This window comes from Globicephala melas, chromosome 4 (assembly GCF_963455315.2).
Source record: "Globicephala melas chromosome 4, mGloMel1.2, whole genome shotgun sequence".
NCBI classification, from domain to species: domain Eukaryota; kingdom Metazoa; phylum Chordata; class Mammalia; order Artiodactyla; family Delphinidae; genus Globicephala; species Globicephala melas.
In genome coordinates, this window is record NC_083317.1 from 122574176 (window position 1) to 122586913 (window position 12738).

The 12738-nt window shown below is 47.0% G+C and overlaps 1 protein-coding gene across 2 annotated transcripts; it reads left to right on the plus strand.

Annotated features, from left to right (window-relative positions):
• The first annotated feature begins 463 nt into the window (after positions 1–463).
• On the plus strand, positions 464–10128 carry PAQR9 (progestin and adipoQ receptor family member 9). Of its 2 annotated transcripts, XM_030873524.2 has the most exons (3): positions 464–601; positions 962–2240; positions 8055–10128. In XM_030873524.2, the coding sequence occupies exons 1-3, from the start codon at positions 599–601 to the stop codon at positions 8087–8089; spliced, it is 1317 nt and encodes a 438-aa protein (XP_030729384.2). In that variant the 5' UTR covers positions 464–598; the 3' UTR covers positions 8090–10128. The 2 variants fall into 2 exon arrangements, 1 of the variants encoding a protein (XP_030729384.2); XR_009563815.1 differs by lacking the exons at positions 464–601; positions 962–2240 and adding an exon at positions 2325–2645.
• Positions 10129–12738: the final 2610 nt, after the last annotated feature.

Genomic DNA, 12738 nt, shown 5'->3' on the forward strand with positions numbered 1-12738 from the left:
ACAAAATTCCTAGTTAAAGACACAAGAACAGGAGCACGGGTGAGCTGCGGCCCCCGAGGCCTGGTGAGCGCGACCACAGGCCAGTTTAGAGGACCGTTCGTTTGGACCGGACAAGGACGAAAGGAGGTTAGTGACGCACCTGAATAAGTCCGCTAGACGAAAGGAGACAAACTAATGCTTGATATGGTGCTAAGAGTGAGGACCGCGCGCGCGGGCGCGCGCACACACACGGAAAGAGAGGAGCAGTCCCAGGTATCTGACAATGACACGCCCCGATCCAGACATGGCCTCAAAGGCCCCCGATTTCCGGAGCGCCCCCGCCCCCTCCGGAGATTACTGTCAGCGCATCCCTCCGCCCTGCCCCGGCTCAGGCGCGCCGGCTGCGCTCCTCTCCCCTCCCCCCGCGGCCGCAGCTCCCCGCCCCCAGCGGACGCGTTTCTCCAGTGTCCTCTCGAACGCCCGCGTGGCTGTCGGGTTTCGAATCCCCGCGCCGACCCTCGCCCTCGGCGCGGGCTGCTGAGTCGCGGGCGCAGCCTTTGGTCCCCCGCATCAATCATTAACGGGCCAGCTCGGGCTTCTGCGACCCGAGGGAGGGGGGATGGTACGGAACTCGAGCCCAGGGACAACTCTATCCCCCGAGGCCGCCGCGAAACACTAGCCAGAGAGGCCCCCGCCCTCCCCCAGTGCGCCCGTCCCTCCCTCCCTCCAGCGCCTCAGCTCCCACATCCCCGCCTCCCGCGCCGGGGGCGGCTGCTGCTGCGCCCGCACCGCGCGATGCCCAGTCACCGCAGCAGCGCCGCCGTCAGCCGCGCCGCCACCGCCGCTGCAGCAGCGCGGGCGGCCGAGAGCCGGTAGCAGGGAGCCTGGGGAAGGGGCCACCGAGCCCCGTGCGCTCCTACCGGTCGCTACGCGGCTGCGAAATCGATGACTATTTTTATTTACTTATTTGTTTATTTTTTAGGAACGGCTGCTCCAAGGCTCAGGTCTTCTCGTGAACCTGCAGCGACGCCCCCGGCGCGTGCACAAAGGCTCCGACGGCAGCCGGCGGGGACTGGCGAGCGCGCCGGAGCCGGCGCCAGAGGTCGCCTGTGCGCGCCCTAGCCAAGCCCCGGGCACCATGCCGCGGCGCCTGCAGCCCCGGAGCGCGGGCACAAAGGGCCCGCCCGGCACGACCGCGGCGGCTTCGGAGGCCGCCTCACGCCCCCACCCCTCACCCTCCGGGGACGCTCCGGCCTCCGCCAAGCCGCTGCTGCGCTGGGACGAGGTGCCCGACGACTTTGTGGAGTGCTTCATCCTGTCGGGCTACCGGCGGCTGCCGTGCACGGCGCAGGAGTGCCTAGCCTCGGTGCTGAAGCCTACCAACGAGACGCTGAACTTCTGGACGCACTTCATCCCACTGCTGCTGTTCCTGAGCAAGTTCTGCCGCCTGTTCTTCCTGAGCGGCCGCGACGTGCCCTTCCACCATCCGTGGCTACTGCCGCTGTGGTGCTACGCTTCGGGCGTGCTGCTGACCTTCGCCATGAGCTGCACGGCGCACGTGTTCAGCTGCCTGTCGCTGCGCCTGCGCGCAGCCTTCTTCTACCTGGACTACGCGTCCATCAGCTACTACGGCTTTGGCAGCACTGTGGCCTACTACTACTACCTGCTGCCCGGCCTGAGCTTGTTGGACGCCAGGGTGATGACCCCGTACGTGCAGCAGCGCCTGGGCTGGCACGTGGACTGCACGGGCCTCATTGCCGCTTACCGCGCGCTCGTGCTGCCCGTGGCCTTCCTGCTGGCCGTGGCCTGCACCGTGGCCTGCTGCAAGAGCCGCACCGACTGGTGCTCTTATCCGTTCGCGCTGCGCACCTTCGTCTTCGTCATGCCCCTGAGCATGGCCTGCCCCATCATGCTCGAGAGCTGGCTCTTCGACCTGCGGGGCGAGAACCCCACGCTCTTCGTGCACTTCTACCGCCGCTACTTCTGGCTGGTGGTGGCCGCCTTCTTCAACGTGAGCAAGATCCCCGAGCGCATCCAGCCGGGCCTCTTCGACATCATCGGCCACAGCCACCAGCTCTTCCACATCTTCACTTTCCTCAGCATCTACGACCAGGTGTACTACGTGGAGGAGGGCCTGCGCCAGTTCCTTAAGGCGCCGCCGGACGCGCCCACCTTCTCGGGCACCGTGGGCTACATGTTGTTGCTGGTTGTCTGCCTGGGGCTGGTCATCAAGAAGTTCCTCAACAACACCGAATTCTGCGGTAAAAAGTGAGCCTCCGCCTTGGAGGAGGCTGCCGGCTCGCTCACCTGTTTGTTTGAAGTTTCTGTTGTTGGTTTGTTTTCAAGTTTTGTTGTGTTTCCTTCTTTGCTCGAGGAGGGTGCTGCAAAACCACAGGGAAAAAGTTCAGTGCGACAAGGGCTTTGGGAGAGTGCACTCAGTGCACTTAGGGCTTTGGGAGAGGGAGGTGGGGCAAGCAGGAGGGAGAGGGCGGCTGGTTCTTGCCCCTGGAAAAAATGCAGGTGGTGTCTGTGACATCCAGGGATTCTTCTAAGCCAGCGCGAATAGAACCCCACATAAACCCCCAACCAGTTCGATCTTCCAGTCGTCTTCTCTGCCAGAGGTAATAACGAGCAGCCCTTGTGAGGTCAGGCATGCAGTAAAGAGGGTAAGTAGAATCCCTGGGTACTTCCGTTTCAGTGTGAGGAATGCTTGGATTTGTCAAAGAATAGAGCTTTGTAGGAAAAGAGCTAACTTTTCCTAAAAGAGACACTAACCCAGGGCTTAACCTGCTAGAAAATGCATGGAATGTGAACACACGTTAATTATTTCAAAATGTTTCTTAGATGTTAGTTAAATAGTAATATATACAATGATTTTTCATAATTTATCGAAGCCTGTGATCTGCACTGAATTTTCTTTATCATGTAGTTTGGAAACTTGCAGCTCTTCTGCGTTGCATATACTTGAACTGGACATCAGGGCAAGCTGCTTGAGAGTTCTCAGCTACTTTTTTAAACAGTATTTTTTGAAGGCCTGTGTGTGTCATGATACAACTGTGAATTATTCTACCTTAGGGACTCTGGTTAAACTATTGGGAAGGAGCTAAGTGGTTTGTATAGGTCCCAGATTGCTATTTACTTATGTGTTCCACAAAACCCATCCTGTTTTTCGGTTTTGTTTTTAATCTTATTCTCTCTTTCTCTACTGGTTCAAATTGCCACTGGAATAAATGTGCCTTTTGAAGCAATGCCCAAATGACTGGTCCTCAAACATAGTTTCTTGCATGGGGAGAGCAGTAGGTGTAAGCTTTTCTTACTTTATTGCAAATCAAGGTTTAACATTCTCTTCAGGAGGGAAGGAAGATGGTATGGGTTGTAAGTTTTTGGTAGGACCAGTAGTGGCTTCCTAGGACATGCAGAGCATTTGGCTTCTCTTACAAGGAGAAGAAATCAGCCTACTAATGAGGCTGTGGTTCCTAATGCTGCCATCGGGGAAGGTGAAAGGACACTGTTCTAGACTGAGCCCGTCTAGCCTTGCTTAAAATTAAAATCGTAGTATTCAGCAGTAAATATGGCAGTTGTAATATGAAAGTCAGGAGTATGTTGCTTGAGTTATAGCTGAAAATTTTGAGTTAAATAAGATGACCTTTGCCTAGTTAAGCACTGAATTCTCATTTGGATCCAGACTATGGAAATGAATGGCGGTCACCCTAAATCGTTGAAAAATTAGGGAAACACGCTCCTGAGATCCTATCTGACAGCCACGTTGGCCAGTGTTACTTAAGACATTTCTCATAAACGTTATCCTGGACTTGAGATAGCAGCTCTAGACTAACACACACCACTGAGGTGGCTTATTTAAATACTTATCACACTTCTTGACACGTCCTTCGGGTGAAGAGCCAGATAAGTCATTGAATGGGGAAGTCTTGACTTCATGGTATAATTTAGATCAAGGACAGAAGGTAGATGAACACTTACCTCAGCACTGGTAGGCTGGTGGTCCTGCCAAAATTGCTCTTTTTGTTTATGCTTTTAATCACTACTGTACTTGTAAACAGAGAGGCTCCGGCACAGTTCCCTGGAGGAACCAGTATCCTTGTGTGTTAATTGCACACGGAAGTTAACTTTATATATGTCTATATTTAACTTAGGAGATCTCTTAACGAGATTGTAAATACACTTTGCGCATTTGCTGATGGGTGTCAGTGTCTCATGTTTGGCAAAGTGCAAGGAGATTCCTGTTAGGTTACAGGGACTGAGAGCTGTGCCTGCCACGGATGTTAATCCTCAGCTGTAACTTAATTCAGTACGTGTATTCAAGGACAATTGTGGCAATCAGGCTATTTCCACATGCAAACTCATTTGCATGTCATTGTTGTCTCTTTTAGAGCCCCCAAAAATGTTGGTTTGGAAGCTAGAAAAACAGGTTGAGGAGCATTTTGGATCTTCCTTGTAAACTAGAAGAAACTCTCTAGAGACAGCCTTCTAAAAAAGGTTGATGAGTTTGAGAACAAGAAATAAAGCCTCTATTTGTCATTTTAAATTTTTGTTGGCGATCTTCCAGGTCCTCAAAGAAAATTCTCTTCTTGCCTTGTGTCTTTGTCCTTAAGCAGAGGCCACTTAAGGATAAAATTATACCCATATAATTTTCAAGTGATTATGATGCATGAGCCCAGTAAGATGACACACTTTTTCCCTGGAAGGTTTCAGCAAAGTGAGGACTGACTTTCCTTCCCTTTGCTTCTTCCTTCCTGCACGTTCCCTTTCCCATTCCATCTTCATTTTTATATACCACATACAGCACTGACAAAGGACATTCTAGTTGAAAACATTGGTTTGGCTTTACCTAATGTTTCCAAATAGGTACTGTATACACTACATAAGGCCGGGGTTGATTTGTGAGGCTATATATGTTATTTGCTAAATGATATCGGATTTCAGTCAAGATAAATGATGATATTTGAGAATCAGCAAATATTTACTCAGTCTCCACATTTGCTTGGAACTCTCCAGGTATATTATATATTTCAGGGGTAATATGACAATCAGAATAAAATTGCTTTTAAAATATTTTTTCACACTCTTCATTTTGGCACATCCAATTCAGTCAGTTTATTGTGTTCAGCTGTTAGAAATGTAGGACAGATGATAAGTAAGAATGCACTCCCTTATCTCTGTACAACCTATTTCAGCAGTAGAATTTTGAAGCCCGTTATGTAATGCATTTTATTTTTACTCATTAGTCATGATCTGGATGACATCTCAAGGAGCAGCATCAGAGAGTCATGCCTGGGAAATGAGGGTGTTTGACTTCCATGCCTGTCACCCTGTGGGTTGGTCTGTGGAATTGACTCAGGCTGATGTAGGCGGCTAAGGGGAGGTTCCTTTCTTCCCTGCCATTCTTGTGTCTGCACCTTCAGGTGAAGAGGGTGACCTCGCAGGGAGAGGAAATGAGTTCTTCAGTCATGTCATGACTGGCTTGTAAAAACAAACGTGATCTTTTCCCCTGGCCATACACTTTCTGTAAATAGCCCAGGAAGAAAGCCCAGGGCTTCAGAGCTGGCCAGAGTGGCCTTCCCATGTTTCCATTCATAAATCCTGCCTGTAAGTGATCGCAGTCAAAAACCATTTCACTTAATTCATCATCCTACTTCAGGGGAATCATTTTGAAGAATGCAAAATTTGAGGATGGAGGTGATTTTTATAACTTTTTCTGATTTGGTGCTGAATCTGAGAGCTAACAGCAATAACAAACAGGGGTTTTAATCTTCAGATCTCTTCACAGCTTGATTTAATCTGCACAAAGCTATAGTGGGAGACAGGTAGGCGTTATCTCCACTTTAAGGTTATACCGTTGGTCCAGGGTGGCAGAATTAGAACGTGGAGAGGGTTGTGTGCTCAATTGTGAGTGTTACTAGTTTGCATGGCTATGATGCCTGGCCTAGCACACCGACACTAATTGGATATCTATATATTTTCCCCCTTTCATTGATTACCTTATAATTGTAAAACAGCGAGATTAGAGATGACTATCCTTGAATTTAGGTTATAAAATTTTAAACAAAATGTTATCAGCTGCTTAAGTACTTTCTGTCATCTTGGATTGTTCTTCATCTGCTGAAGTCTGCCGCTGCCGACTTCTCTCTGAGTTGATTTTCACTTGCTTGTTCATGTAATCCGTTTAGTGATCATTAGCAACCTTCTGCATGTAAGATGCTGGGCAAGGAACCAGCCATATTATTATAGCCATTACCCTTTTATCTGCTGGTGGAACAGAGGTGGGAGCACCAGAAAGGCCCTCTGGCCAGGGATCCCTGTCCCAAGCCGCTGAGTTTGGTTCTTTTCTCCTATTAGCCTAAGAGCCATGCATAGAATCTTATTTCAATTCACATGCTAATTCACCCACAATCGATTTCATTCCTTTTTTTTTTTTTTCTGTCTGCTCCTAAGCCTATGTGAATTTTCTTGGTAAAAATAACTAGAAAGTTTAATGCATAATCCAGGTGAAGGGAGAGCAGGCGTATGTACAAAGAGTTGAAAAATTTATCATCACTGCTAATTCATAAAGATCACTTTTGGAAGTTTCATGGTTTTAAACCACTGTGAAGCAAGGTTCATCCAAAGTGCCTAAACCGTGATATCATTAAGTGTCTGCATTTCACAGATAGCATATTTAAGTTTTTAAAAATGTGAGCTTAAATGCTTATATCTCCAAAGATTAGCTGAGATTACCTAATGTTCTTTAGCCTTTTTCCTCTTTTCAGGTCATTGTGTTGTAACCTATGAAACCTGTTTTAGAAAAAAATTAATCTGGAGAAAGCTACATAGAAAAAATACCAGATGTGAAAAAGGTAGGAAGCAGGCATGGGAGAAGGGAGAACAAGGAGGATTAGCTTCACACAGTTAGAATGGGGCAAGTTGAACTATGGACAGTTTTGCCTGAGTTTTACATTTTGTCCCTAGAAAAGCGTGTGCACTCCCAGGGCATTAGTGCTCAGATAGGCAGGCGAGGAATTCTGTTTGGCAGCATGACCACATCCTGTAGCTTATGACCTGAGCACAAGTGCCTAGGTATATTTTGAGTAGCAGATGTACTCCTGGTTTACCGTCTTTAATTTGTCTCCATAAAATTAGGGCATAAGGCAAAAAGGCATGAGGGGATAGCATCAGCCAATTGTAAATCACCTTTTTTTTTTTGCGGTACGCGGGCCTCTCATTGTTGTGGCCTCTCCCGTTGCGGAGTACAGGCTCCGGACGCGCAGGCTCAGCGGCCATGGCTCACGGGCCCAGCCGCTTTGCGGCATGTGGGATCTTCCCGGACCGGGGCACGAACCCGTGTCCCCTGCATCGGCAGGCGGACTCTCAACCAGTGCGCCACCAGGGAAGCCCTGTAAATCACCTTTGGATCATTTTCTTGAAGGATTGCCAATATTCTCTGACGTATATCACCTGACAAAAAGCGAACAAGTCTAGACAAACTAAAAAAGGCAGCAATCATTGCTGGAAGCTGAGTACTGCTGTATTCTGTTGTGATAGGCTGCATGTTTTCCTACTGAAGATTTTATTCCTTCAATATTATGAATAATTATTCTTAATTGTGAAAATGGGTGTCCACTTTTTAAAAAATATTTATTTATTTATTTTTGGCTGCGTTGGGGTCTTTGTTGCAGCGCTCCGGCTACTCTGTTGTGGTGCGCAGGCTTCTCATGGCAGTGGCTTCTCTTGTTGCGGAGCACTGGCTCTAGGCGCATAGGCTTCAGTAGTTGTGGCTCACGGGCTCAGTAGTTGTGACTCGTAGGCTTTAGAGCGCAGGCTCAGTAGTTGTGGCACATGGGCTTAGTTGCTCCGAGGCACCGGACCAGGGCTCGAACCTGTGTCCCCTGCATTGGCAGGAGGATTCTTAACCACTGCACCACCGGGGAAGGGGAAGCCCCTGGTCGTCTACTCTTCTTGGTCACTATTCCAAAAGCCAACACAAATTTTTGTCGTTGTTAAAAAAAAGGACAAATGTATTGCATTTCTCGTTTGCAGATTTCTAACCGGGTTCGTGGGCTTCTTCTGTTTCCAAACAGCTTCTTCAGAGCCTGTGAGTGAGTTGCAGAATTAGCGTTTACGGATAGGTCAGAGGCCGGGAATGCTCATTTGGCTGTTAATTGTGGCAGGATGTGACTTTTGAAAGCTCTGAACACATACCTAGAGGCAGCAAAATGCTCATTTATTGACTATTGAACTCAGTGGAACACAGCTTTGCGTTTGAGCTTTTGAAAATGTTCTCCGATGTATTGTGCTTCTAAATGTAACGCACGACCTTTAATACGTTTTGTTCTTGAACAGTCTCTGAAAACTGTTCCAACCGTGGCATTTCTTGAATGTGCAGCGTTATTCTCCAGCGTGTAAAAGTGGCTGGCCACCTTTCTCATGCCTTATACTCCACCTAAAATATGCAATAAGCACTCAAGCAGGAGTGGAGGGGTCTTCGGTTGGGTTTTTAACCATGCTGTAGAGATGGCCCTGCCCCTCACAGCTCACCACAACATTGAGAAAGGACCCCGTGTAAATAACCCTTGTTTCCAGATGGAGTACAGGGACACATTAACATCATTTCTCCTTTTAGGTCCATCTCCAGTTAGAAAGCATGATCTGTTTGTAATATGCTGGATGCAAAAATGAAAACTAATAGGCAAAATTTTTAGAGAAGAATTCTAATTTTATATTTTAAAAGTTTATAATAGCAATTTGTTTGTAAAAACTGGCCTTTGCACATAGATGAGAACCAGCGCTTTTTGGAAAGCCTCATCTTTGTCCTGGGAGTTTAATCACCTGGAGCTCTTACCCAAATGATAAAGACCTACAAGGTCTTGAAAAATGTAAATAGTGTATAGTTTAAAAAAGGATAAAACAATTTTTTTAAAAGAAGAAAACAGGTCAGCTATGTTATAGGTGTGTCACAAGGCTAAATTTAAGTCTTTTTAAAATTCTAGTTAGAAACATCATTAAATTCACTCTCCCAGCAAGGCTTAGCGCAGAAGGTCTACTTTTCTACCAGGTTGGTCTTTTATGGAGGCTATGAGCAAAATTGTTCCAACTAAGCAACTGAGTACCAAGGCAGTAAAGAAATGAGGCCCAGTTGAGTTTGATGAGGGTTCACTCACAGTGGATAACATAGCCAGTAAAATGTATAGCCCTGGACACTCCACTCCTAGTTTCTCTGGAGCGGAAAGAAGCGTAAAGCCTCATGCCATCAATCCACAGACCAGGAAAAGGCTGTGTTTCAGGGCTGGGGGAGGACGCTGTGGCCGCTCTCTTCTCTAAATAAAGCACGTGGTAGCTCTGAACTCTCTTCGTATCAGCCTTCTCCCAGGCCATGGCCATCACCCCTGAAGCCTTCACTTCCCAACTCAGCCTTGAAGACAAAAGGTTTCTAAAAAGATTCCATGTGTATTTAGGCCATCTCAAACCATCTGCCTTAGGAGGTTCATCCATTTCTAAACTGAGGATTTAAATACAATGACTGTGCTCAGATTTACAAGAATGTACAACCAGCAGGTCCCCTTTTGCGGTCAAGGGCATTAATTGAAGGGCCATACTCACTTTTTCCTCAGGTCAGAGGCACACGGAGGATTTAACAGTGACCAAATAGAGCCCTCGTTGTGTCAGTATTTTTTAAGTTCATTTAATGGTGATAATGGAGGAAGAAGGGAGTAAAGGAAAATGCAGGCATGAAAAAAGAAACTAATAGTTTCTAGTTTTTCCACTGCTTGCTAAATGAATTCTTCTTAGGCTACCTTAACTCCAGTCACCACCTAGATCTTAAACAGCTGTGTTTAGCTAGCTGGCGAGGTTTTCTCAGGATGTGTGGACGGGGGCTACGATGTGGTTTCAAATCATTGGTGTATTCTGCCAGAAAAGGATTATTTAATCATAATCCCCTGTTACCTGATAAATTAAGCAAAATAATCCATAGAAATAACTATCACTTGGTCAGTTCTGTGCATGTAGCTGAACAAAATTGTGACTCTTTTCTGTTGTATCATGATTTGGGTTTTCTGAGACATTTGTTCCCTATGATCTTGAACGTGAACATCTGTATAAATAACTATTCATTTTTTGCTGAAAAACAAATGTATGAAATAAGAATAAATTATTTGTAAGCATCGTGTTTAGGACTGCATTTGTACGCCTCTCTGCATGTCCAGAAGATATCCTTCAGCAAACAGATTATCCCTAAATTAATAGTATGTATGACACAAGCATCAGCAGGCAGAAGGGAAGAATGTTAAGTTTGTCCTGAAGAAGTACCCTTAGTATATTACATTTACAATTTTAGTTAAATGAAAAAGAAAATTCATGGGAATTCCCTGGAGGTCCAGTGGTTAGGACTCTGTGCTTTCACTACCAAGGACCTGGGTTCAGTCCCTGGTTGGGGACCTGAAATCCCACAAGCAGCTCAACAAGGCATCCCCCCCAACAGAAAGAGAAAATTCATGACTTACTTTGAAACCATATCTTCTAAGAAAATACTCATATAACCCAGGTAATGAAGTTTTTCCTTACACCTCACTATTTTTCAAGGGCACATGTGGTCCATGGACTTCTCTGCAAATACAGCCTGTTCCAGAACCCTGTGATCTGTGTAACTTTGCATCATCTCTGTCCTAAATAATACTAGCAAGGGAGATTCAACTTCAGTTCTTAAGCTGCTAAGTCTTTAACTCATGTTGACTCTTGTTTCAGGGGTTGTTAGGAACAGAAAAAATCAATTAAGCACGAAAAGGTTTGTAGGAAGAATACTAGGGAGTTCCCAGAATGCACAGAGCTGACCACCCACACCTCAGGAAGGAAAAAGAGTAGGACAGAGCTTGAGATTCCAGCTGGGAACTCCTGCCCCAAGCCAGCGTCTTTCCAGGGTACTGCTACCAGAGAGAGGCAACTTCAGCTGTTTTCTGGCCCTGTTATATCTGTCCCCAGTTCAGATTCCTGGGAGCGAGTATCTGATTGGCTTAGCTTAGATCACATGGACTCTTCTGATGTCAGGGTATGGTGCTTGTGATTTACAGCCCTTTTCAGAACTGCAGGGAGGGGAAGAGTCATTCCCCAAAGGAAGGGATGATGGGCAGACAAAAACAACTGCTGTCCACCTCATCATGCGTCCCTTGGTTGTCTGGTACACAGGCATACCTCTGTAATCCCAACTCCTGGGGAGTGTGAGGACAAGGGCAATGGGAGACCGAAGGTTTGGGCCAATGGGCACTATGTAAGGCACTTGTCTAAGCCAAGTGTCTTACCAATGTGGGGTTCCCGTCCAAATTCTGGAGCCCCCGGTTACAGAAGGAAGGAAGAAAATGCATGCCAGCAGCCCCAAACAATAACAACCACAGCCCAGCACCTGGCTGGCTAGCCCACACTCTCCTTTCCATATATGCTTGCCTTATGCAGTAGAACCGTTACATGTCTAATCTAAGTGTTTTTGCCCCCTTTCCCCAAATCAACCCAAAGTCCTGGCTTAGAACTGCAGCCAGCTCCCAGCACCTAGGATCTCCATGTGATAGGAGTTCCTCTCAGTGAGACACTCAGCTACACCCCAACTCACTGTAGGCGGAGAAGAATTGGATCACTGAGAGGCCAACTCCCGCTCACAATATTGTACCACTTCTAATAGCATACTGTGCCACCAGTAACTGGCAGCCGTCACCTCCCATGATCTAGGAAGGCCAAGCCCTCCATGAGCTGGTTGTTGGATGAGTTCCTCAGGTTCTGTGTGCTGGGAGGATTTCTGTCCACCTTGGGCCTGTGCCAGATATCTGCCTGTTTGCCTTCAGATCCATTTCTCCATCCCTCCCCTCATTTGTTCTGTATTGGAGCTGATTCTAGGCCCCCTTCTCTCTGGCTTTTGTTAGGTCCTGCCAAGGAGAGAAATGGTGGGAGATTGGATGGAAGGGAGACGGCAGAAGGCAGGTATTTTCTTCCCTTTCCCTCCCCACTCTTCCTTTATGGTTCCAATTTCTTCTGGGATCCTTAACCCTGGCAGCTGCTGGCAGTCTAAGTGTAACCCTGAGGGAAGCCAGCATAAGAGTACAGCTGGCACATGGAGTGGGGTCAAATAGAGTAAATCACAAAAGGAGACTTGATCAATCTATGCCTGAAGCCTACACATTTTTGGACTTTTCCTTATAAACCTTCATTATGTAATCTAGTTTAAGTTGTATTTATTGCACGTAATCAGAAACATCTTAACTGATCCATAAGGTTTGCTAGTGTCCCAGTTCTATATAATAGGACTTGCACAGCCCCATCCCACCTTCACTCAGCCAGTCCCCCATTCTAGGATCTGCATGTTAGGTATTTGAAATATATGCTTAAAGTACAGATTTCTGTTGATATGTTAGGACTCGGGGCTGCCCAGTGACCCTCCTGTTCTCCATTGCAGGTATTTCATGTCTTTCATCTTCCCACTTCCGCTCTTTCCTCAAATCTCTCATCCTACCCCTTCCCATCTCTTCAGGAACCACACTCCACGTATTGCACATTGTTCTCCTGTATGTTCAACTACTTCTACTCAATAGGATTCTCCCTATGAACATTTTAAAATGTGCTACTAGTCTTTCCCATCTTCTAAAAAAAGAGTCACCCTCTCCCCACTATGTCACACTCTAACGAACACTCCCCTCTCTCTTCTCCTTCACAGCTAGGCTTTTTGCAAGAGTGGTGTACACTTGTCTTTGTTTTCATACTTCCCACTCACTCCTTCACTCACTG